The 23,618-nt window shown below is 37.6% G+C and overlaps 1 protein-coding gene across 2 annotated transcripts in view; it reads left to right on the forward strand.

The window, feature by feature from the left end:
* YES1 (YES proto-oncogene 1, Src family tyrosine kinase) overlaps positions 1-23,618 on the forward strand; it is a 49,674-nt gene that overhangs the window by 13,970 nt on the left and 12,086 nt on the right. For both annotated transcript variants that reach the window (XM_064434685.1, XM_064434692.1), the window contains exon 2: positions 19,643-19,915. In XM_064434685.1, the coding sequence (XP_064290755.1) occupies positions 19,651-19,915 (265 nt within the window). In that variant the 5' untranslated portion in view covers positions 19,643-19,650. The remainder of the gene's footprint in view (positions 1-19,642; positions 19,916-23,618) is intronic.

Raw genomic sequence — 23,618 nt, forward strand, 5'->3', positions numbered from 1 at the left:
GGAAGAGGGGAGAGAGCTCTTTGCATTGTTCTCTGGGATATCTTAGCTTTCTGCTATTAATATCAAGGCTGTGTATGGCTTTATTGTCAGCTGTGTCCTCTCACTCCTGCAGCAGCAGCAATGAGGCTGCTGTTAACTTCCCTGTTGCCCAGAAGACTGAGCACCACCAGAGGCTGTAAGACAAGGAAAAGTTTTCATTTCATATCTGGAAAGGTGTTTTCTCAACATCTGTAATTAGGGTAATTATTTTTTTCTTCTTCATGATGTAAAAACATAGGATGTGAACACTATGCTTGCTCCAGTGGTCTTTTTACCAATCTTGATGGTGTTTTTTTAATTTTATTTTCTCTTTACAATTGATTGAAACATACTGAATTGATTCATCCATGCTGCTCTTCTGTTGGTATTAGAACTACAAGCTTCTATTTGAAGATAGACTGATGCAAAATATGGAGGTAAAGAAGGAGGTGAAACAGTTGCATATGGATTTAAACACTCTGTTATGTGTAACTGTAACATCCTGCCAGTAGAAATATGGTCACAATGAACATAGCATTTGAGCTTGCACCACAAAAAAAGCACTCAATCTGTTTGTAAGACTAATTTTCAGTTCTTTGTCTTTGGATATGTGAGTTAAAAGAGATGAAAGTTGGCAGTATGTTGAAGAAAATTTGTGTGAATTTTAACCTGAAACTTAAATGGCTTTTAAAAACTTCGTGTTGTAAAACTTCAACTTCACACAAAATTGGTGAGCCTAAAAATACTTGTGTGCTTTGTTTTAGTCCTTATCTCAAGTTACCTGCTTGTTTATAATTTCCACAGAAGTTCTCAGATCCAGAAAGATGTTAGAAATTTTACTTCTCTTTAAATGCTGTCTCATTTGCAAATGAATAAGTGTGTCTTCACAAGCTCATTTGTGTTTTCTGGTAATTAGGACAGCTATTACATAGTTGAATGGCCAGTGCTGCACAGGAGCATATATTTATGGAACTGTTACTTACAGACTGGAAATACGAGTGACTTTTTGATGCAATTAAACGTTTGTAGTGTTACTGTTACAGTAGATTTTTATTATGTACTGTTCTTCCTAAAGATAATGCTTAAACCTTCTATTGAAAAAATGAAAACCACTTTCATGTATTTAGAGAGGCTTGCTTTGCACTTTGGAGGTACAGCTTTCCAAACAGCAAGCAAGCAAGGATCATTGTACTGTAGACAGTAAAGCAACAAATGCAACACCTAGATGAGACAGAAATTTGTGTGTGTGATCTCTAGTGTCCTAATCTGTATGTGACACTATTTTTAAAAAAGGCTTCAGGACAGATCTGGGCAACTACAGACTTCTAAGCCTGACATCTGTTCCAAGTATATCGGTGAAAATAATAATAATGAAAATAACATGGATAAACATAATGTATTGAGGAAGAGTTAGAAGCCTGCTGTGAAGGGATGTCATGTTTTGCAAACTTGCTGTAGGTTTTTTGAAGTACATGAATAAGCAAGATCTGACAGAAGCAGTTTCCTTCGATGTCCAACAAGCATTTGACAAAGATCACCACCAAAGAATTTTGAAGAAACCAGGCAGTCACAGGATAGGGGGAAAGGATTTTATGTGGTTGAATTAATGACTAAAATATAAGAGAAGGGTTGGAGTAAATAGAGTAGAGAGGGGCTCCAGGTAATAATTCTCCAGGGTTATGTTAATGGGGCATATTCAAGTTAATAAGGTGTATGGAAGAAAAGTTATCTCACGGACTTCACTGATGGGTAGCAGATGCAAAGGCAGACCCTAGCATTACACAGGGGCCTGACATTGCTCCGCAACCAGACATTAAATTGGCAGATGAAATTTCCCTTAAATTGCTTCATGTGTTCTATTTGGAGGTGGGGAAGAATCAAGCTTGCCTTCTCATCTCAAAAGATGACTTCAAAGCTGACTATTGCCACTAGAAATGGTTTGGAAAGAAAGGGAGAATCATGATTATAACTTCTAAGAATTTTAATCATCTTACGCAGTTTTGCCCTGCTTATACCTTTCCCTGTCGTTGCTGTAAAAAGAACATAGTTGAAATTTGAAGAAAGAGAAAATGTGAAATATGGAACAATTTCTGTAAGAGGAGCAGCATGAATTTGTGAAGCTAGAAGAGGTGACCAAAACTGGTGTGACAGCATCCTGTTGAGTGTTCCGCAACTAATGGGACAAAAATATGGGGTGTTTATTCACTGTCTTTTTTTAGTGCATGCACACTAAGAGGTATCTAATGAAAATAGCAGCTGATGAATTGAAAACAGGCAAAAGGAGGTGGTTCCCAACAGAAGGTGTAATTAAGCTATAGAATTTCTTGCCCCAGGAATTTAAGGAGTCTAAACATTACATCATTGTAGAGGGAAACTGCTGTTTCGTGGAGGAATCATCAAATACCTACCTATTCTTGTTCAGGAAATCCTGCTTCTGCAAACCATTGGGGGATCAAAGAATATTCTTGGGAAATGTTGCTGTGTATTTATTGTATTCTTGCATTCTCCACTCTTGGCTGCTGTTTGTTAGAGGCTATTTCAATGGACATGGACCTCTGGATCTTGCTTAGTACAGCCATTACTTTGTTTCGAAGCCTGCCCCTTTTTTATTTTTATTTCTCTGTTACTAGTTTTCCAGAATCCTTTCCAACAGTAGTACTCAAAATTTGGCCCACAGTGGGATGCTAAGATATTTAAGGAGGGTTTTAAGGCCACTGGTTACATATTCTTTTCTTTGTGAGACCTTGTGCGTGCCACCAAAATATAAAATCTCCAAAATATAAAATCTGATCATGTTCAGACCAGGAATAGGACTGCAGGTATGTGTCAGTCAATGGCTTAATTTCATAAGACTTTATCCTCTTACTGGTGCATAGAACGTTTTGGTCATGTAATGGATGTTCTAAGGAAGAGGTGGTTTTGAGTGTGTATAGGTCAAACAAATGCATGACCTGGGCTGACTGTAGGCAGATTATTTCTGCTCTCTCTTTTGACTCCATTGCAGTGATTTTGTGTTGCACTTCCTCCTCCAGACATGCTTATTGGTAAAAATACACGTCTCTGTGTCTCTAATGACTATTGAAATAATCATCAAGAGATTATTTGAGATCAAGAGATCTTGCGACTTGTAAATTAAGAAGTAATGCTGTGTTGGATGGCAGTATTACATTTGAGAATCTTCACACTATTTGAAACAAGAGTCTGCTATTTAGTGTAGCTGCCCTGTTCCTCTTGTGAAGGTGGCAACTCTGCAAATAACTGGTTTTAACTGTTTGGTTCAATTATAATGGATCATTTTGATTTAGTAGTATACTTTACTATGTAACTGATTATTAAATCTTTAGTTCCTGCTATCTGTAGAAACTTCTTTGAAGTTTAGGCTGAAGTTAAGGAATTAGTAAACTTCATAAAATATTTTCATCCAGGTACACATCATTGTCTGAAGATACAGATTTCCTGATAGCTTTCCTTATATAGTTGCCTTATTTTAAAATAATTTTTTTGTATTCAACAGATATCAATATTTGTACAAAGATGTCAGAAGCATGTGTAATTTTACTTGAAAGGTGTGCTTATTTTTCCATGAACAAACACCTATATGTTGTGCAGGGGGAAAATAATGGGTGCTAATATTTACATACGACTTAAGCTAATTCCAGTTTCTAATTTTTGGCAGTGCTGCTTCTTACCCTGTTGAAGGACAATTTTTCTACCCTGATTTTTTTGAGACTGTGGAAGGAGATGACCATTAGGCATGCCATGCCACTTAAACTGGCACATTTGTTGTCAGGAGACAGGTTGGTTAACGCCAGCTTTGGCTGCCTATACATGAGCTGGTTCTGTAGGCTCCCGTTATAGTCAGTGGAGAGAAATAAGCACTTTCACTGCATGATTCATCTCACCCCCAGATGGATGTCTAAATTTGGAAGATGAATTCCACCTGAAGTCCATTACTGAATATAAATGTCATTAGTTTAAACTAGGGAATTATTTTTAAAGGACACTAGCTTGACTGGCACAACAATTGAGTAGAAGTCTTTGTTTTTCTTACGTTAATTGTATTTCAGAGGTTTAAAATCAGCACTCTGAAGCCTGTTTCATATTTTGTGTTGTTTGGAGCTGCTCTGCCTTTACAGCAGGTTTGAAAGTTACAAGTCAGATATATTCACATTGCTTAATTTCTAAGTATCTAACTCTCCCAGGCTGTCTGACTCTTCCTGACAACTGGTTTGATTGCTGGTGTAAGGAGATGACAGCAGGGTTATGTGCCCTGCTTGTCTCGTTATGCTAGCCCCTGTTATCAGAAAGATGTCCTTCTGCTCAGAACTTTCTGCTAAATCTTAGGAGTTAAAAAAAAAAAAAAAAATCCAGTGTCCTTAAAAACATTGCTCCTCTGCAGGAGCCTGTGTCTCTACAATGGTTATACACAAAGTTTGTATGAGGTGACCTGAAGAATCCAGCCTTCAAATTTTCAGGTACAAAAGATAGGCAGTGCAAATACCATTTTTGCTTCTGATTCTGTCTGGAACAGACACTTGGTATGACTGGTACCCTTTTAAAGTACTTTTCATACTGTGCCATGCTCACACACACAGAGAAATGACAACCCCTCCCCCCTTCATTTTTCCTGTTTATAGATCTTTATTCCTGTCATGGTTGATATCTTTTTCTTTTTTCTTTTTTTTTTTTTTCCTTTTGGAAACACTGCTTTTTGTGTGTCATGATTTGTTGCAACTTTTTCCTCATGATCACACTGATCAAGTCCTGCCATCAGATTCTATCCTAATACTTGAATCAAATATAAATAATTATTACAATCCCATTGCTATTGTATTACTTTTATTTTTCTATACCATTTACTGTTCTTATGTCCAGTTATATATCAAGGATTGTGGAGTTCTGTCAGGTCTGTTAGATTTGGGGACTTTTTTGCATTGAAATGATCATATTTTAGTTCCTACATCAGCCTGAATGTTCTAGAAAAGAAGTTTGGGGTTAAAAAATCACTCCAAGAACATTTGAGGTTATGTATGTAATAGAAAAGTGTATCCTTTGAACATCATACTCCACCAGATACAACCACGGTGGGGAGAGGAGTTCCTCACTAGGAGCTTAGAGGAAATCATTGGCTGTAAACTTGGACCCAAAAGGTTATTAGTGTTCCTAATTGGGAGAACTGGATGTTGCACAGATCTTGTTTGGGCTCCTTACTTGTACTTACAAGGATGTAAAGCAGTTCTCAACTCTCTGAACAAAAATAGCAAAAGTCAGAAGTAGTAGCTATGTCAAAACTATGGAAAGATATGAGGGCAGGCAAAGCACATCACCAGCCCTTAGCAGTAGCAGAGAATTTATCAAATAGAAAATGCCAGGCACTTTTAGAAAAAAATATCCCCTCGAAGAGGGGACATAAAAAAGCCCATTAGTCTCTACCAGTTGGGGAGTGGCTGGGTAATTCTTCCCATTCCTAGCCTGGCAGTTTAATGCTGGGTGTTGTATCAGCAGAAAGTGCAAACCTGTCAGTTTGTGTGATAAGGAGCAATTGCTGAGCTCTCCATTGGATGTTGAATAGGACTTTGCTTGGGGACAATGTCCCTTCTTCCTGTTGAATTACAGCCAGTACTTGGTAGAAATATGGAGTGCTACCTACTGCTCCCCTGTAGACAGTTGCAAAGGGGTTACTCCCTTCTGTGTATTTCTCCTTTCTTCTGACTGTGTATTTGGAGTTTAGTGTTGTATTATGTCAGTCTTACCTTAGACAGTCACCAATGAACTGTGTCACTCCTTTGGTGGCTGCAGGGCCAGGTTTACCTCTAATTGTGCTCAGGCTGAGAGTTGTCCCTCTTAGTACTACTTTTTGTGACTAGCAGTAGATTCTGGCCAGCAATCCACAGATTGTTCCAAACAGCTGAACCCATTTTTCAGCAGATCCATTTTGTGTTTAGTCCAAAAGACAGTGTTCAAAAATATGCAAAATTAATTCTTAAGGCTAACCTGTGGAATTATAGTATTGCATTGCTTCCTGCTGGAAAGATGACATTTAGAAGTATTAGGTTTATAAAGCTGGTAAGGACTTAGGGAATTTTGGAACTTTAGGAGCTTAGCAAAGAAATCCCATTTCTGCTGGATAGGGATGACATGTAACCTTCTCTCATATCTTTCTTCTTCAACTTATGAGAAGTGAGAAATGCAAGTTTTTACACATCTGTAAACCATCAGTATAAGAAGACTTAAAACACTGAAATAAGTAAGAAAGCTATATAAAAGGACTTAAAATATGTCTCCCCCACCTTCCTAAAGAGACATAGAACAGTGGAAAACCTTTTCTTGTTTTATGGTGACATGATAAAATTATTATATAAGTTATTTTAAATGCTTATATTTTTTATTTTGTTTTCAATAAATACTTGGGCTTATTGAAATTTTCAGTCAGACATTCAAATCTACAGCAAAATGGTTTTCATTTAAGCTGTTTTAATCATGCTGCTTATTAAGATCAGCAGTTCTATCATTGAAATATCTCTATCAGGCAACGTTAATTCTTTTTGAATAGTGTAAATTTGATGTTTCCTTCATGACTGAAATCATTCTGACCTGTGACCAAAATTTTAAAAACTCATGCAGGTTACTGAGCAGTAAATTGTTTGGCATGCATGCTTCTGCTAAATCCCTAACAACTTCCTTCCACCCTTCAATTTAACATTTAATTGAAATGGAAATGGTCCTTCCTTCTGGCAGTACTTCTGGAGTCAAAAGAATATTGCTAAAAGCCCTGCTTACTGGTTATGAACAAGAAAATTTGTTAGTAAACATCAGTTAATTAGCCTAAAGAGAATTCTTAAACATACATTGTTTACTCCTGAAAAGAAGATGCCAGATGACTGAGAATACAAAATGGCCAAGACTTTACTTACCTATTTAGAAAAACATTGCCTGAACTGGCCAATAAAAACTGAGGGGTATCTTTGTGTTGTGATGTACCCTTTTGGAAGTTAACAGTATTTACTTACGTGAAATATGTCAAAACTATTTCCTCTTGCTTTTTGATTATTAGTGGTTTGTTTCTCTTTTAAAGATAACTTTCAGCCCTCTAGTTGTTCTTCCAGCATCTCTTCTCTCCTTTACTCACCTTTCTCTTATCTATTACTGTTTTATTTGGTATCCTGTACCATGGCTAAAACTTACCAAAGTTATCTGTTGTGTTCACTTCGCTCATGTTCAGGGAGTAGTGACTGATGATGTGATTGTTGGCCAGTTCATGCTTGGAACATAAATTAGAGGGGACTATGTCAGAGGGAAGGCCCACTGACTAATATGGAAAACCTTTTAAAAAGGGAAACAAAACTGATGTCATCTCTAAAATATCATTAAAAGAGTTCAGCATTGTTTTTGAGCTGTATGTTGATAAAGCTCCCCATCACAGGAAATGTTAAGATGGTTTCCCTCTGTTTCACTCCATCAAATAAGAACACCCTCAGGAAAAGCTTGTCTTTGACATCTTGTGCAGAAATGCTTTTATGAACTGTTTTTAAAGCCCTTTCAGTGGTTTTAAGTGGTAGAGTGAAAATCAGCAGAAGGGGAGTCAAAAGAAAAGCAAACAGAGAATGGGAAGCAAATACTATGTGGTTCCACATTACATGCAGGCTTGGTATGCTTGGTACAAGTCTCTCTGATTGCTAGTCCCGAGCTGGAAGGGGTTGAATATTTTGGTCCCTTAAGCAGATGAGGCAACATGAATGTAAGGGAAGGTAGTATCCTAGTTTAAGAAAACAAAGAATGAATATTATTTTTTTTTCAGTAGCAAGTTAATGAAATCACTAGTTGGAGTGCCCACATTTGGAACAAAACTTTTCTGTTGGGGACACAGGATACACCTACTTTGCAGGAACCAGCCCTTGTTTAGGACAAGTGGCTGTAACCTACAAATGAGCCAGTTCTGCTTACAAAGACAGGAAGAATGTGAGTGCTTTCCTGTGGTGGTGTGCTTGCTGAGGTGCAGCAGATATGTCTTTGTCCTGCAGAAGCAGATGAAGTTGGAAGATAGAACTGCTCCATGGCTGAGATCCATGCACATTGCAAAACACAGTGCCATGTGCTGGCAGGGCAGATGATGAACAAGGCAGTGCAGTATTGGAGATAACCATAAGAAACTCTAGGTAGAGTAGTGGTGAGACTCTTACTGTGTCCTTTTGTCTCTGCTTTCAGATGAGTGATAGACTTTTGAATTTTTTTTTTTCCAAATTTGTCTTGCAGCTCCAGGATTAGATTTATCTGGATTAACTGAGAGTCATATCTGTTTAACAAAGAAAAATTATTATTTACTTTCAGCAAGAAGGATGTGCACCATGCTTTCAGGATATGGAAAATTCTGTTCAAGAGCAGTGCTGAAAAAGACCTAAGAATCATAATGCTGCTGTCGAAATAAATACTAAAGATCTCAGATGGGCCCAGGGAGAATCATGATTTTCCACAAATGAAGTGCAAGGTCCTGCTCCTGGATCAGGGAATTCCCCAGTAGCAATACAGACTGGAGGAGGAATTAATTGAAAGCAGCCCTGCAAAGAAAAAGATAGATGTTGGTGCATGAAAAATTTGGCATGAGGTGACCATATCCTGGGCAGCGTCAGAAGTGTGGCCAGTAGGTCAAGGGAGGTGATTCTGCCCCTCTGCTCTGGTGAGACCCCACCTGCAGTGCTGTGTCCTGCTCTGGGGCCCTGAACATAAGAACATTGTAGAAGTGTTAGAGCAGGTCCAGAGGAGACCACAAAGATGAGCAGAGGGCTGGGGTGTCAGGACAGACTGAGAGAGTTTGGATTGTTCAGTCTGGAGAAGAAATGGCTTCAGGAAGAGTTATTGTGGACTTTCAGTATATAAATGGAGCGTGTTAGAAGCACCAAGAGAGACTTTTACCAAGACCTGTAGTGACAGATCAAGGGGTAGCAGTTCTAAACTGGAAGACCATAGCTTGGTATCACATAAAAGTGAGAAATATTTCAGGATGAGGGTGGTGAGACACTGTAGCAAATCAGTCGGAGTTGTGGATGCCCCATCCCCAGCCAGGTTGCGTGGGGTCCTGTGCAACCTGAAAGATACCCCTGGTCAGAGTCATGTGGGCTGGAAGTAGATGATCTTAGAAGATCCTTCCCAATCCAAAACATTCTGTGATTATGTGAAAGAAGGATTAAGAAATATCCCCTACCTTGAATGCCATGTCTGTTCCAAGTGATCACTGTTAATGGGAGTTTCTGAAAAAGCTGAGGGGTCTTAGAGGAAATGAGGTGATTGAGTGACTGAAGAGCCACTTGATAGACTGGAGCCTCGTGGGACTGCATGAGTCTTGTCAAAGGGAGGGTTTCAGCGAGCTGTGATCTTTATTACACTGGAAACGGGAACAGGGTAGTGATAGGACTCCAAGGGAAAGGTGTTTTCTGGGTGTTGGCATTAAACTCAGATGGGATGTGAGGCATGCACTTTTAGTGGTTACTGTGCTCAAAATGTAGGACTTGTCCAGACTGCGGGTGAGCTTTCCATAACAGTCTTTCCAAATGAGTTTGGGCATGTGTGTACATTCAAGACCATAAAAGGAAAAATTAATTTAGGGCAGCCCTATGGCCTCTATTGTGCAAGATGCCTGACTAGCTAATTAAGATAATTTCTCCTGGTCTTCTTGCCTATGAACACTATTCTATCTGTCAGTAGAGAAACAATAGAACAGCACTAATGATAGCTATTAGGGTAATAATTCTTGTTTAAAAATCACCCAGCTCTTTCCTTTTCATAAGGGTGTTATTTAGCAGATGTCATGTTTTTTGTTTGTTTCATTTTTAATTTCTTTACAATTTAATTGTACTTTTCACATTTTTTAATGTACAAAGGAAAAACACTATTGATTAAAGCTATTGATTAATGAAGAACAATGTACATGTGTGTTTGTAATTGTTTATTGTTTTAGTCCAAAGGTTGTCCAAAATTGGTTTTGTCTTAGTCCAAAGGTTGATATTTTCCAGCTGTCTTCTTGAAATATTTGCTGTTGTTCAGCAGAGAGCTAATTGAAGGAGGTCTGGGTATATGGTCCTTGAATAAATGAGCTGCAACATTTTGTCAGTAATTTGACTTAATAATTTGACTTAAACACTTTATTTACTGATTTTTCTTAACATGGTAATCATGTCAAGTATATTAGGGTAAAACAGCATTGAGAATAAAGGAACATTTGCATTCAGCTTAGGATGGTGTTTGGCAGAGTATATGGGAAATTCATGTCTGCAAAGCAGGAATGTACAAGTGTAAAGTACAGTATATCAAACACACAGCAAATAATGTCTTAAGTTCCATGGGATTTCTTATCAGTGACCCTGTGCTATAATTTGGATGGATATAACATTATTATAGTCTTTCATTGATTTATCTCTTTAAGTTGCTACAACTGTTCCTTTCCTTTATATTTGTAAGTTGACTAATGAAGTTGCAAGAGGATTCTTACTGGTATTGAATTCCTCTGTCATCTAAAAGTATGCCCAGCTGACAAGATGAAAATTATTCAAAAGAATTTCAGTATCTCTGACTTTCTGGGAGCTTGCAAATGTCATCCCTTTTTCATATGTAGTTCATAGTTGAACACTGAAATAAAATGCTTCTTAAATTATCTTTTTAGAACAAAATTGCAATTTGTTCTTTTACCATGTAAGTTTTATGTTGGTTTTTCTGTAAGGCAGATGTCCCTTGGGAATGTGTTTTGCATGCTTCATGCTGTGAGACCCAGCAAGACAATGTTAGTTTAATTTAGTAAACAAAATTTAGAAGTGGCTTTTTAAATAACTTTTGGATACTTTTGTTTTTACTTTTAATATACTTAAATAGAATGTCTGAAAACTGATTGAAAATGGTCTATGATACCGGGCATAGGTTTGTTGTTATCCAAATTAAATTAAAACAAAATATTTCTATTTATAAATTGATTCCGACATCCTGTCGAAAATATCCTGGATATCTTTGACAAGGTATGACATGCCTTAAAATCTGAAACAGTCTTTTGGCCAGACTTTTTAAACATACCAAACTTTTAGCTTTTAAGATACTTGTAATTAGTTGCATGTTAATAAAAATAGCCATTATGCTATTTTAAAAAACCCAGCAGAATTGTTCTTTTCTGCATTTATTTATTGACTATCTACTTAAATGTTCAAGACAACACAGCAGCAGTAATACTGTCTAGACAATATATTGCTTGTTTTGTCTCTAGTATCATCTGTTGTCAGAGAAGATGTCTTTGTGTGGTAAGGGCTTGAAATTGTATGGCTAGACATTGTAACTCTAAGTTTTAAAAATGGTCTCATGTATATGTATTATGTATTTCTTCATATAAAACTGCTTTTGCAATTCTGATACTTTAGTTAGTCTCTCCCTTGTGATCTTGATTGTTGGAATAAGGAAAATCAATCCACCAGTGTTATGTATTTTGCATCATCTACCTTTTCACCCTTTCTGAAAGTGAAAAATATGTTGACTTCACTCAAAATTCAGTATACATCCTGAAAACAAACTTTCTTTATATAGAAGCTCTGTTTGGCAATTGGTAGGGGTTTTAAAAATTAATTTTAACTATTTAACTTTGCCATATTTTTTCTGCTCTTCTTTGGAAGTTAGAAACAGCTCCCTCTTGATGTAAGGTACCCAGCTAGGTTCTGTGCCTGCTGCAGGTGGGTTTGGGGTGTTAGGTATTTTTTCGTTTGCTTAGAGTTTTTTCCCATACACCAATTTCTTTCTTTTGAGCATTTCATTGTCTTGCACACAAGGTAGGCAGCTTCCAGCTGGAAGTGGAGATTGCTTTTGTGGGCAGCTGGAAGGCAAGGAGGTTGATGGTGGGAATGTGCTTTTTCAGATGTTGGACGGTTTGGATGAGGCAGCCTTGTGCTGGTGTATCAGACTAAAAGTCAGGCTGCTACAGTTGCTCTTGCAAGATCTTAGTGAAGGCCCTGGCTGTGACACTCATTCCCTGTGGGTTTTCCTAAGCCTTGTCTGCATCAGAATGTTTCTGATGTTTATGTTAGTGTCTGTATAGTAATAATTACTTCTATTTTCTTGGATAAGATTATTCTGACTTAAACCAGTAAGCATAAAACAATTCAAGTGAAGACATACTAGAATGCAAATCCTGTGCAGATGTTCCAATAGTTTAAATTCATAAGCTGGGACTTACCTGTTGGAGTTTTATTCAGGTAGCTGAGTCCTTAGTCTTTGAGTGGAATTTCTGAGCTACAGGTTGATGGAGGTCAGGGCAGTCTGCACCCATCCTGCTTGTCTCATGTTCCAAGGCCTCTCCTGCTGATGGCCCTTTATAAAAAGAGACAGCATTTTTTTTTTGTCAGAGTCCGGACCCACGGTGGAGGTAGAATGCCTGGTCAGAGGCAAAGACCACTACTGAAGACAAAATAATAAACTAGGTCTTCCTTGACTAGAAGTGTGTTCAGAATTACAGTAGGCTTGCTTTCTTCTACCTCTAGTCTGTCATTCTTGGCCACTTCCTAGTCTGATTGGAAGAGCCACCTTTTCTTGCATATAATATCTGGTCAAAGAAAACCTACTGCCCTAGATAGTGTAGGTGAAACTCTGACTATAAATAGGCACAAGTTTATGAATATATATGTTTTGCAGAGCCACCTGCATATCATCCATGACATGGTGATTGTCTCCAGTATGCTCTTGGAGCCTTTGCCTGTCTCTAAAGTGAAAGACACTTTGGAGGTACACAAATCTGTACCTCTACAGATTCAGCTGTCTCAGTGCACAGTGAGTGGGAGGAGATCCTACATGTGTTTGGCCCAGATAAAAGGAAGAATGTAACAGATGAAAAATAGAGAGTGTTCACATCTCTCCTAACCTTGCCTCAGTGATAACCCTTACTTCCACTTTTGTTTTTAGAAATTTTCTTTGCCATAGTCAATATTTCCTTCAACTTTGCAACCTAGCATCCAGTGGGACCTTGCAGTTGGATTGCTAGGGCCTGTTGCACACTGTTATGAGGATTGTGCTGCCTGCTGGGGCAGTTCCATCTCCTACCTGTTAGTTCCAACAGGGACAGTAAGTGTTTCTTCATAGAGAAGCCTTTTTCTGGGACGACCCAGACTGGAGGACTGTAAATCCTTAGACTCCTGCATAGGTACAATGTTCAAAGTCTGATATATCTGGGTAAATCTCCCATGTCTAAACCATTCAAACCTCAGAGAAAACAAACTTCCATTGAACTTCTCTCATTCCAAGAAAAAAAAGTCAGGAAATCAAGGAAGAAGATGAAGAATTGAAGGACCTTATTCTTTTAGCAATTTCTGCTTATCCTTGTTTTTCAGGTAGCATTTTGGAATCTTGTATTCCTTCAGAGCACGGTTGTTGTGATCTGGAGGAGCCAGTTAACTGGCTCCTCCAGTAGAAGGATCAGTATCAATCAGTAATTTAAAGCAAATTCCAAATTCTTAGTCCTGTAAAAAACACAAACCAGAAAAGCAATATGTAATATTTCCAATATGTTTTGACTGAAATGCAAAATGTCCACCAAAAAATCATTTTTATACTCAGTTTTTTCTTCTGTACAGAATCCCCTATTTGCTACAATGGGTTTGCTAGCTGTAGCTTTATTAGAAAACAATCTGAAGTCTGTTCTGTTGCTGTGAAATCAAAATCATTATCACAGCAGCCCCTGATTTTTTTGTTTAATATGTTTGTATAATCATGATCAAAGAAGCACTAGGTCTGTACAACCATTAGGATTCAAAAGTTCAGATTGCCTTTTAAATGTGAATTTTGGTGTATGGGCAAGATGAGGTCTAGTATTACTAGTTTATAGTTATTTTTTGGTGTAGAACTCCACAAAGATGTGTGGTAAACATTGAAATTCAAGTAACCCAAATGCTTGCTTCAGTGGATTTTTTTTTAATGCTTCTTCCTTTAGCTTCACTTTTTGTTCCTTATGAGATCGTTAATTGCAAGGTCATGTCAGTTGCACTTTAAATGCATAATGATGCAGACTCTCTAAGGCCTCATTACACTAATGTTGCTGCTAATTATAAAACTGAATACAGTAGAACATCATTCTTTGAAATGTCATGGATTGTTCATGGTAAAATAAGCAAACCCTGCAATTTATGACAGCTTATAAAAGATAAATTATATCCCATGATAAAAACCGCATAATTTTTAAAAATTGCATGTAGTCTGCAAAGAACACAGGGTAGTTCTTTAGTTTACTGTCCTTTATAAAACAAGGCAGGTTGTTTTGTAGACAAGAAAGCCCACTCTTGTTTTCATACCAAAGCAGTGACCTGATAAGGATGGACTGAATTGGCTGGATATTATTGTAGGGGCTGAAGGCTTGTTAGCCTCTTTACTAGTGGTTTTCATTTTTTTTCAGTCTGTGTCACATCTAATAAATGATTTTTCAATGCCACCAGCTGAAGCCAGCTGTTTGGCAGATGCTCTATGCTGTTTGCCCAGTGTACAAAAAGCCAGTATAGGTTCTGTGTCTCCAGTGACATGTGGAATCAGCTCTGCACTTGTTGGAGCAAATAGACAGCTGCCAGCTAATGGATCCATTAGCAAACTTCCCACAGTATATCCTGTCTTTATCACTGCATGAAATTTTAATAACTTTTAAACATTACTTTAGTTGAAAGTTAAGAAGACCTGTTTGTAAGGTCTTTTTGCAAGGCATTTGTTTCATAGAAGTGAAGGCATGTCTTTTCGTGACAGAAACAATTATTTTTTATGCTAACGCTGAGAAGTGAAGCTACTGTTTCAGTGGAAATCATCAAATTTTTTTTTGTCTTCTTTATTAGTCATTTGTGAACCTCAAATTATTTTTCTGTATTAGGTAGTACGGGGAGTTACTTTTTTAGTTGGAGGATTTTTTGTATGTTTTAGGTGGGAAAATATTTGCAGTCTTGCCTTATCCTTCTGGAAAGAGACTTGATTTGCTTGTTCTAACTTGACTTACTCTTTGTAGTGAAAAATTACATCTGTGCTCTTTTTTAGCTTTATGAACAATTTCAGTAATCAAAAGTAATGAAATCAAAATGTTGCAAACTGCCCTTCCCTTAGTGATTTTCATTTGCTGTACCTCTTAGTTGTGGTACAGTACCCGGTTTATATGAGAAGTTGAAAAGAGAGGAAGTCCCTAGAGCATCTTTCCCTTGTGGCACATTGAAACTGCTACATGTGACTGTCACTCCTGGCCTTACTCAAGATGAAGTCTCCAGAAGGCAACTGGGACATGCTGCATTGTAATGCAACAGCAAGATCAGAGAAGTATTCAGTTTGCCCCAAAAGGAAACACCAGTTTTCTTGGATGTATTTTGTTTTGTTGTTTGGGGTTTTTTTGGGTTTTTTTTTTCAATAGTGAATGGGTTTTGTTACCAAGTGCATTACAGCAAGTGAAACAAACATGAGCCTCTCCCAGCCCTTTGGTTTAGGGTTTCAGGTGTTAACACCTAGCCCTCAAAATCTCAGTGCTGATGGGTAGAGTATGGGGGAAAGGGAGCACAGTGTTTAGAGGGATTTGCAGGCTGCTTTGCTCTAAGGCATGTGGCTGCAACACAGTTTGTCCAACCGAGCTGAAATCCCCTCTTTCAACGAAAACTTTACATAATCTTCCTTCATGCCAGAAGGAGACCTGCATTGAGGCACTCCTAACAATCCTGTATCCCAAGGAACCAAGGAGTAACTTCTGTAACTACCAAGTGGTAGGAGCACAGACACATTAGATAAGGAGTAGGTTCTTTGTGACACCCACATCTCTGGGCTGGATGGACAAGGCTGCAGACACCCTGAGGGAATTTGTCAGTATGCTAAGATACAAGGGGTTTAGAAGAAAAACTTGTTTTTCTTGGTCTGGTAGCTCATCCTTAAAGGAAAGCAAAAAAATGCCAACTAAGACTTTACTGGCCACACTTTTCAATTGTTGTTGAACAAAGCTTTCTCTCATCTGGCACTCTGCTATAAAAAGGAGTTGGGAAGATAAGAGGGTAGCATTGACTTTCTTGGAGCTCTCATCTTGTCAGAGTGTTTCTTAAGGATCTTCTTCATTGTCTGAGATGTTTGTAGAGTATTCAACAACAATTATCTGTTGCTCTTTATACGACTTCTCCAAAAAGCGCAAACCCAGTGAGATGCTACTAAAATTTCATTTGATTCCTACATCCTGGGGTACTCTCATTCTTCTGTTGATTTTTGTGGGCATCCTGTTAACCTTCAGCTGCCCTTAACAGTGATCATTTTAGCTTCTATTTCTACTTGAAAACATTCTAACATAGGTTTGTTTTCATCTAGAAGGCAGAACAAGACAGCTGGGCTTATAATCCATGCCTTTCTGAGCATGGTTTCCTGATAGACCAGAAGGCTGACTGCCACCCTCTCCCACCCAAAATGTGTGGGCACAGTGATCAGAATCAATAGGTGAATGTTTGTTTCAAAGAAAGAACAAGATGCTGAAGTTACTCAAATAGATTACCTCAGACACGAGTCTGGTGTGAAATAATGATCTAATTAGTGGGAAGTCAGTGGCTTGTGAATAAGATACCTTGGGCCAGCATTTCTTTAAATAGATGGATTTCTGCCGTGCAAATAGGAATTTCCCATCTGAATCTATTTCTAAAGAGTTCAGTGCATCAGAAAGAGAGCTGTTAGCTTTTTATGACAGAAATGTATTCCTTAATATGTTTTTGCTGGCCAGGCAAAGGTTGATAAAAATAGGTGTAAAGTTATTTCAGTTACATACGTTTTTGATAACAAATGTAGTGCCAGAATAATCAAGTCCAGCATTGCACACCAGCTGCTTAGGGATTTTTTGTTCTTTATCCAGCAATTTATTATAAGACTAAACAGTACTAAGTCGTTGGGGGTTTCCCCCCTCAGGATGGGCAGTCAGGGATTTTTTACTGCTCGCTCTTGATTTATGTCATCTTCCCTTCCCTCATGCCTCTAACTCGTCCTCACAAATGCCTATACAGAATTTTACTGGAGTTTGCGCCTATATTTTTTTGCTTTTGAAAGCTAAGGAGTTTGCTCCTTTTTGCACCAATTTTCTTTTGTGGGTATGCAGTTATTAAAGTGATTTACATTTTTGTCTGCTTATTTCTGGATGTCTTTCTCTTTGAAGTGCTGATTGAATCTCTGCTGTTAATCTCTTTAACCCCTGAAAGAAGATTACCTTAACAGTGAAGTGGCTGGGGAGGGGAGAAGCAAGGGAGAGGCTGATTCTGTTTTTCTAGAATGAATTCAGGTCTTCAGTAAGGGCTTTGCTTTGTGACACTCAAGTGTCCCAATAGTAAGTTCTTGCTGCTAACACAGCCTTAGAAGGTGAGCACATACGGGTGATACTAGTTACAGCCATTTGATAAACCAGCGGTTGCTTGGGCAGAATCCAGCTGTTTTACTGGACTTGGTAAATTGTTTATCTATTTTTTTATTGCCTTTTTTTTGTTTGTTTGTTTTTAATCTTGAGGTATTATCATCCTGCTACAAGTTAGGCAAATGCCAGAAGGAAGGAAAAATATTTGTGATCGACATTTAGACAGATGTCTGTGTGCTTCCCTTTTAATCTACTTGATTAACATTAGTAGTGTGCTGGACTTTTGAACTGTGTGTTCAACTTCCAGCCAAAGGCAAGGAATCAGTGCTACTAGGAAAGACATTTTTGTAAAGGTGGTTGGATTTTTATTCAATGCTATCAGAAAAAAGAATTGAAGTTTTTTAAAAATAGTCAAGTAGGCCTCAGAGGAAGACAAGAATTCACAATAGGCAGCCACATGGCCAGAAGAAAGTGTTTTGGATTATACTGTCTATTTGCAGCAGTAAAGAAATTAGAAGGATGTGATTCTGGATGTTTGACTTCTATTGTGAATTAATAACTGGCTTTTCTACTGTACATAATAACGTGTTTTTTGTGAAAAATTTAGGCACATTGCATTCTTATTCACATATTTGAGCCTTGCTCTGTTAACATTTGTTCATAGTTAATAAGTTGGCAATAATAGTATAATAAGTAAAAATAATTGAAAAGGTGTGCTTTGTGATGATTCGTTATTCTGTGGAAAACCTTAAATGTGTTTTGTAAAAGGGCAGTTATTTGACTTTGTTGCTGCTTGTTTCTGCATCAGTAACTGTATTACATTGCAGTATTAGGGGCTGAAATGACAGGATGAATATACTTAATCTTTTTGAGCATTAAATTTTATAGGCTGTTTCACTGTCTGTGGACCTTGTTCTTTCCAGGAACTCTGATTCATGGTTCTTGAGGAAATTACAGTATCTTTATTATTGTAACAGTTAGTTATACGGAGGGTGTTATTTTCTCTCAGTGTGAATACATTACAGCAGTATTTGTTTAGCAAAATTTACTTTGTTCCATATTTCTGTGTCTAATAGTTAACAAGGCAAGAAGGAATTGAGAAGGAAAAAAAGACACACATTGGGAAATACTGTGTTTCCCTAATTGTTAGTTGGAGTGCATGAAACTGTTGTTGTACTTACCAAAATATGTGGTTTTCATACTTTCAGGCTCCTGCTGGTTATTTTTTAATTGATTCATTAGAGAATGTGGAGTAGTTGATTTCCTGTGTCTGCAGAGTTTTTACTTTTGTAGTTAGAGTAGATTTTTAAACCCCCTCCTGCAAATAACACAGGGATTTTAATGCCAGACTAGTGCTGCATCTAATAGACGCTGCTGTTTTCTTCCTGATTTGTTTCCCAACTGGGGTAAGCCAGAAGATGCCTGCTACCAGTTGTCACCACCTGATAAATGACAGGTGGTGACTTCTTAAGGCTCAGTCGGTGTTAATTGCTGGTGACAGGTCTTCTCTCTGATTCCCTTCAGCAGCAGGTGATAGGTGCCCCCACGGTAAATAGCTCTGGCACTGTCTGCCTGTAGTGGGAGCTGGTGGCAGTCCTGGGCCATCAGGGATATAAATTGTCACCTGTCTGGGCACGATTCAGTTTCTAAATCCCTTAGGATATTGTAGTTACTTTTTGATTTTTTTTGCAGTTTTAGTTACTCTAGAGCTTAACCCTATCCTCTGGCTGTGAATGTCTGAGGTTTGTTTGTGAGATGTATTTGGGGGGCTGGCAATGGATGAAAGGTTCTCTTTGCCTTTAAAGATGTCACCGGTCGGTCAAGACTTCATGGACAGATGCTTAAAAAAGAAAGCAGGAATTCCCCATTCGTTTTCTTTGTATAATTGCTTTGGATTTGCTTCCTATAATTGAGTCTGGATTTGTCACATATGTTTCCCCCTCCACCCTGCTGTGGAAGACTTCAATGTCTTTCATTTGTTGCCTGATTCCCCTTTTTTTTCTTTGTTACCATTTACAGTCTGTCAGATAACCAGGATGAAGGATAATCCAAATGTGCTATTATTATGTGAAGTTGTAGGAGAAAATAATTAAGGCTTCCCTGGTCTGGTAATAGTTTAAGTTTTATTCCAGAACACTTTTTCATCAGAGTTTACACTCTGTGTGGGGTTTAACAGTAATAAATTTGCCTTTGGATTAACTTTTTGGAAATATCCTGTGTTAGCTATTTTAAGACAACATGAAGGTGAACTCTTTGTTCTTTTTTTTTTCCCTTTTATCCTTACAGAAGCAACGATGGGGTGCATTAAGAGCAAAGAAGGTAAAGGCCCAGCCATGAAATACAGAACTGAAAATGCTCCAGAACCTGTTATTTCCCATGTCAGTCATTATGGATCAGATTCCAGCCAAGCAACACAGTCACCGTCAATAAAGGGATCAGCAGTTAATTTTAATAGTCATTCCATGACTCCTTTTGGAGGGCCTTCAGGAATGACACCCTTTGGAGGAGCATCATCTTCATTTTCAGCTGTGCCAAGTACATATCCTAGTACTTTAACAGGTGAGTGTTACATAAAATGATGCTATTATTTAGTATTATAGCTGCTTGGCAGTCATAGTAAAAAAACACTGTGACACCTTGCCATACAGAAATAAATTGCAAATTTAAAATAAATTGCCCTTTAGAGATTCCTGATTTTCAGTATCTTTACTGCTCATGTAGTAATTCAGCCTAATTCAGCCTGTATTCACTAGTGACTGGAACATGAAGGTTGGGTGTTTAGGCTTTTATTTTTGTGGAGACAATTAGGATCACAGCACAGAGAAATTTAAGAGTTACTAAAGACAGTAATGGGAATGGTTGATAAAATTACATTAGAAGTTGTAAGCTGTTGAAAGGATGTCTGTGGGATAATGGCTTTAAACTTGGAGAGATGCACAAAATGAAAAACACTTCAGATTTAGGAAATTGATTTTTTAAACTGGTTTTAAGTCTGATTACTTTTAAATTACATTAATACAACATTGAATGAATTTATAAAGCTAAATAGTATTTGCATTATATTCTAGGTACTTTACCATGGGAACAATATGTGTGAAATGAAAGAGTAGAATTCCCATTTTTGGTGGTCATATGAAAACCAGAATGGAAAATGTAAGATAGAATTTGCAGCACACAGAGACCTTTTTGGCTGAGGTTTTAAAGCAACATGCATATTTGATGTTGTAAACTCACCTTAGTATGAAAATCTTAAAACTTACAAAAATACTGATTTTGTTCATGTAACTAATTTCATTGTTTTGATGGATATTTTTGAGAGGAAGCTGTGATTTATTATTTTTTTGAGAGACACTCAGAATACAGACTCATTTATTCTAGAAGCTCTGTACAGACACATCAGAAAACAAACTAAATAATTCCTTAATAGTCTATTTCTAGTTTTTCCACAAACCTCTGTTGGCACAATTACAGTGCTGAAATTTTTGCATTGTACCAGTGGCATTTAAAGTCTTTTAAAAAAAACCAAGAAATCTGAGATCCATGAAAGCACATTCTGACCTTGGCATTAAGCAATTCAGTAAACCAAGTATGAGTTGTCATGTAATAATCACCTTATGGTCCTTTTCTTGGGAGTGCATTAAAAACCAAATAATTAAAATGAACAGCTAGCCTGTATCATTTGTGAGTCAACTCTGATTCCCTCTTTTGGAAGAACATATGCAGAAATTAAATAAGGGCAGCATTTATTTATATTTATTAGCTCTGCTGAGGAAAGTTTATTGTATTTCATCTCTCCCAAGAACCTTGGAACATTTCTTCTTACTAGATCTGGTTCTTTGGTCATGTGGGAATCTCCAACAGTGCATGCAGGCACTCCTGGGCATAACCAGACATCAGGGATGTAGCCCCCCCACTGGGTACCACAATCCTTTGCTGCAGAGACCAGAAGGGACGTTCTCTTGCCTGTTCCTGTTGGTTGTTAAGCATGTTATATCTTGAACCAGTCAACAAGAGAGATTTCTCATGAAAAGAGAGTCTGATATCTCATCAGTGTGAAATCAGTTATCAGCAGGCAGGCTGATTTGTGTGAATGCTCCCATTGTCTTGCAATTAGGCAAAATGATATTGCATATTAAATTATTCCTCCTTGTTCTGTGAAACCAGCCCATCCACAAAAAGAACCCCATACAAACATAAATAAAATTGCACTAAAAATTATTCGGCACATTCAGTACTGCCTTTCAGATCAATCAGAATTGGGTGTTTTTGTGAGCAAATGAGATGACAGCCATCATCTGCTGTAAGCTTTTTGTATTTGTGACCAATAAAACACTGGTTCACATTCTGTCACCCTTTGCTTCACAAGAGAGGAGAATAGATGGGCTTGTCAAACAGGATGTAAATGTCAGTAGTACTTATCCAGTTGATCAGTGATGAGTGACAAGAGGATGATATGGTTGTCATCATGGCCTGTAGTGAGGCTGAAAAGTTGAGCCATCTTTTATTCCTCTAGAGCAGAAAAGAAATCTGAGTTAGTCACACTGCTCCTGTATTACACACTGTCTGTCTTCAGATACTTTGAATTCATATAATATTGCTGAAAATCAAAACAGAAAAATGGACTGCTGTTCTTGCCTTCCATGAAGCTATGCTAGTGCTCTGTAATCCCCTTGCTGAACAAGAAGGTAAAGTCTTCTCTCCAAAACCAGTCATAGATGAGAGAATGGCATACTGACCTTATAAAAGGAAAATCTTGAAGGGAAGTCTTGTGGCTACATACAGTTTGAGCAACTAACATAGATCACCTCACAGTGGTTCACAAAGAATACAGCTGTAAGAGACTTGAAATATCATTTGACAGTATCTTTGTTTAAATCAGTCTGTGCTGATGCTGTTCTCTTCAAGTATTTTATTATTCTTTACTATGAAAAAATAACACTTGTGACTGAGAATAAAAAGAGGTTTTATGGTAGCTAAAGTTTTTTGAGTTTCTTTATATGCAGTTAAAAACTTCTGTGATATTGTGAATTGAGAGTGTTGATTGTTTTCATCTGCTGAAGAACCTTCTGGGGGTGGCTTATTTCCATAACACTTGCTTTCTGTTCGTGTGAATACTGTTTGTATACTCAATATTTTCTTGCTCTACCTATCAGTTTGTGTCGTCAAAATAATGTAGTAATATAGAGAAAAATTGGTAGAACTGTTTTGATTTTTAACTTAAATTAGGAGCTGCTAACTTATAAGGAATATTTTAATTCATTTTCATTTCATAAATCACACTTTACAAGCAAAAAACCCTCAATTACTCTAACCTCCTGTGGGGATTTTATTCTGTTTTCCCAGCAGACTCTAAATTCATTTCCAGCTGAGGCCTGCTGAGAGACTGTAACCACAGGAAGACTCCAAATCAAACTGTTTAGGTGATTAGGAGCTCTTATGTCAGAAAGTCTACATTGCAAAAGAATATTGCATATGGATTGTCCCCATTGCATTATGTGTTCTTCCTTTCTGATCACAGTCATGCTAATTTTAAAACCTAAATTATATGCAACATGTTTCTCTTGGTGGACTTTCATGTATATCCTGATATGTACATATCCATATTGGACATGTAGTGTTATACATTTAAAAATATGTTATTGGTTGGATGATCATTAGGCTTCCTAAATGTTAATTAGACTAAGAAATAGCATTTCTAGGGCTTAAAAAGTCTTTCTGAATTGTCTATTTACTGTTTTCTATTTTAACTTTCTCATGGTTATGGTACACAGTTCTTTATTTTTGCTAGTACCTTGTACATTTCAAACAGCCTTTTCTCCTTTCCCTCTTCCTCTCCTCCGTCTTCCCAGTTTTATAGATTAGTTCTTTGAAGTATAGAAAAATGCTTTCTGCTGGTAAGTTCAGAAGCCTTCCTACCATCCACCTCTCTGTCTGTCCTATTTGGGGGACATGTTCAACAGCATGCACTGTACCAGAAGTGGGATGGGAAAGCGGATTCCTTAGGGTTGGTGGAGTGCAGCTGTTCCTCATGTGACCTGTCTTGATCCTTGTTCTCTGGAGTAATGCACTGATGGATCATCCTCAGCAAGGGTCTGCTTTACAGGTGGGGATACTTGGTGGCATCAAAAAAAAATCATCAGTGCTAAAGCAGAGGAATGTCTTTGTCCCCAAGAGAATAATTTCTGGTTCAATTCCTTGGGTAGTTCTTGATGTGTAACCTCAAAAATTTGGGAATACATCAGTTATTTATAGCTAAGTGCAG

The sequence above is a fragment of the Passer domesticus genome, chromosome 1 (assembly GCF_036417665.1).
Source record: "Passer domesticus isolate bPasDom1 chromosome 1, bPasDom1.hap1, whole genome shotgun sequence".
NCBI lineage: Eukaryota > Metazoa > Chordata > Aves > Passeriformes > Passeridae > Passer > Passer domesticus.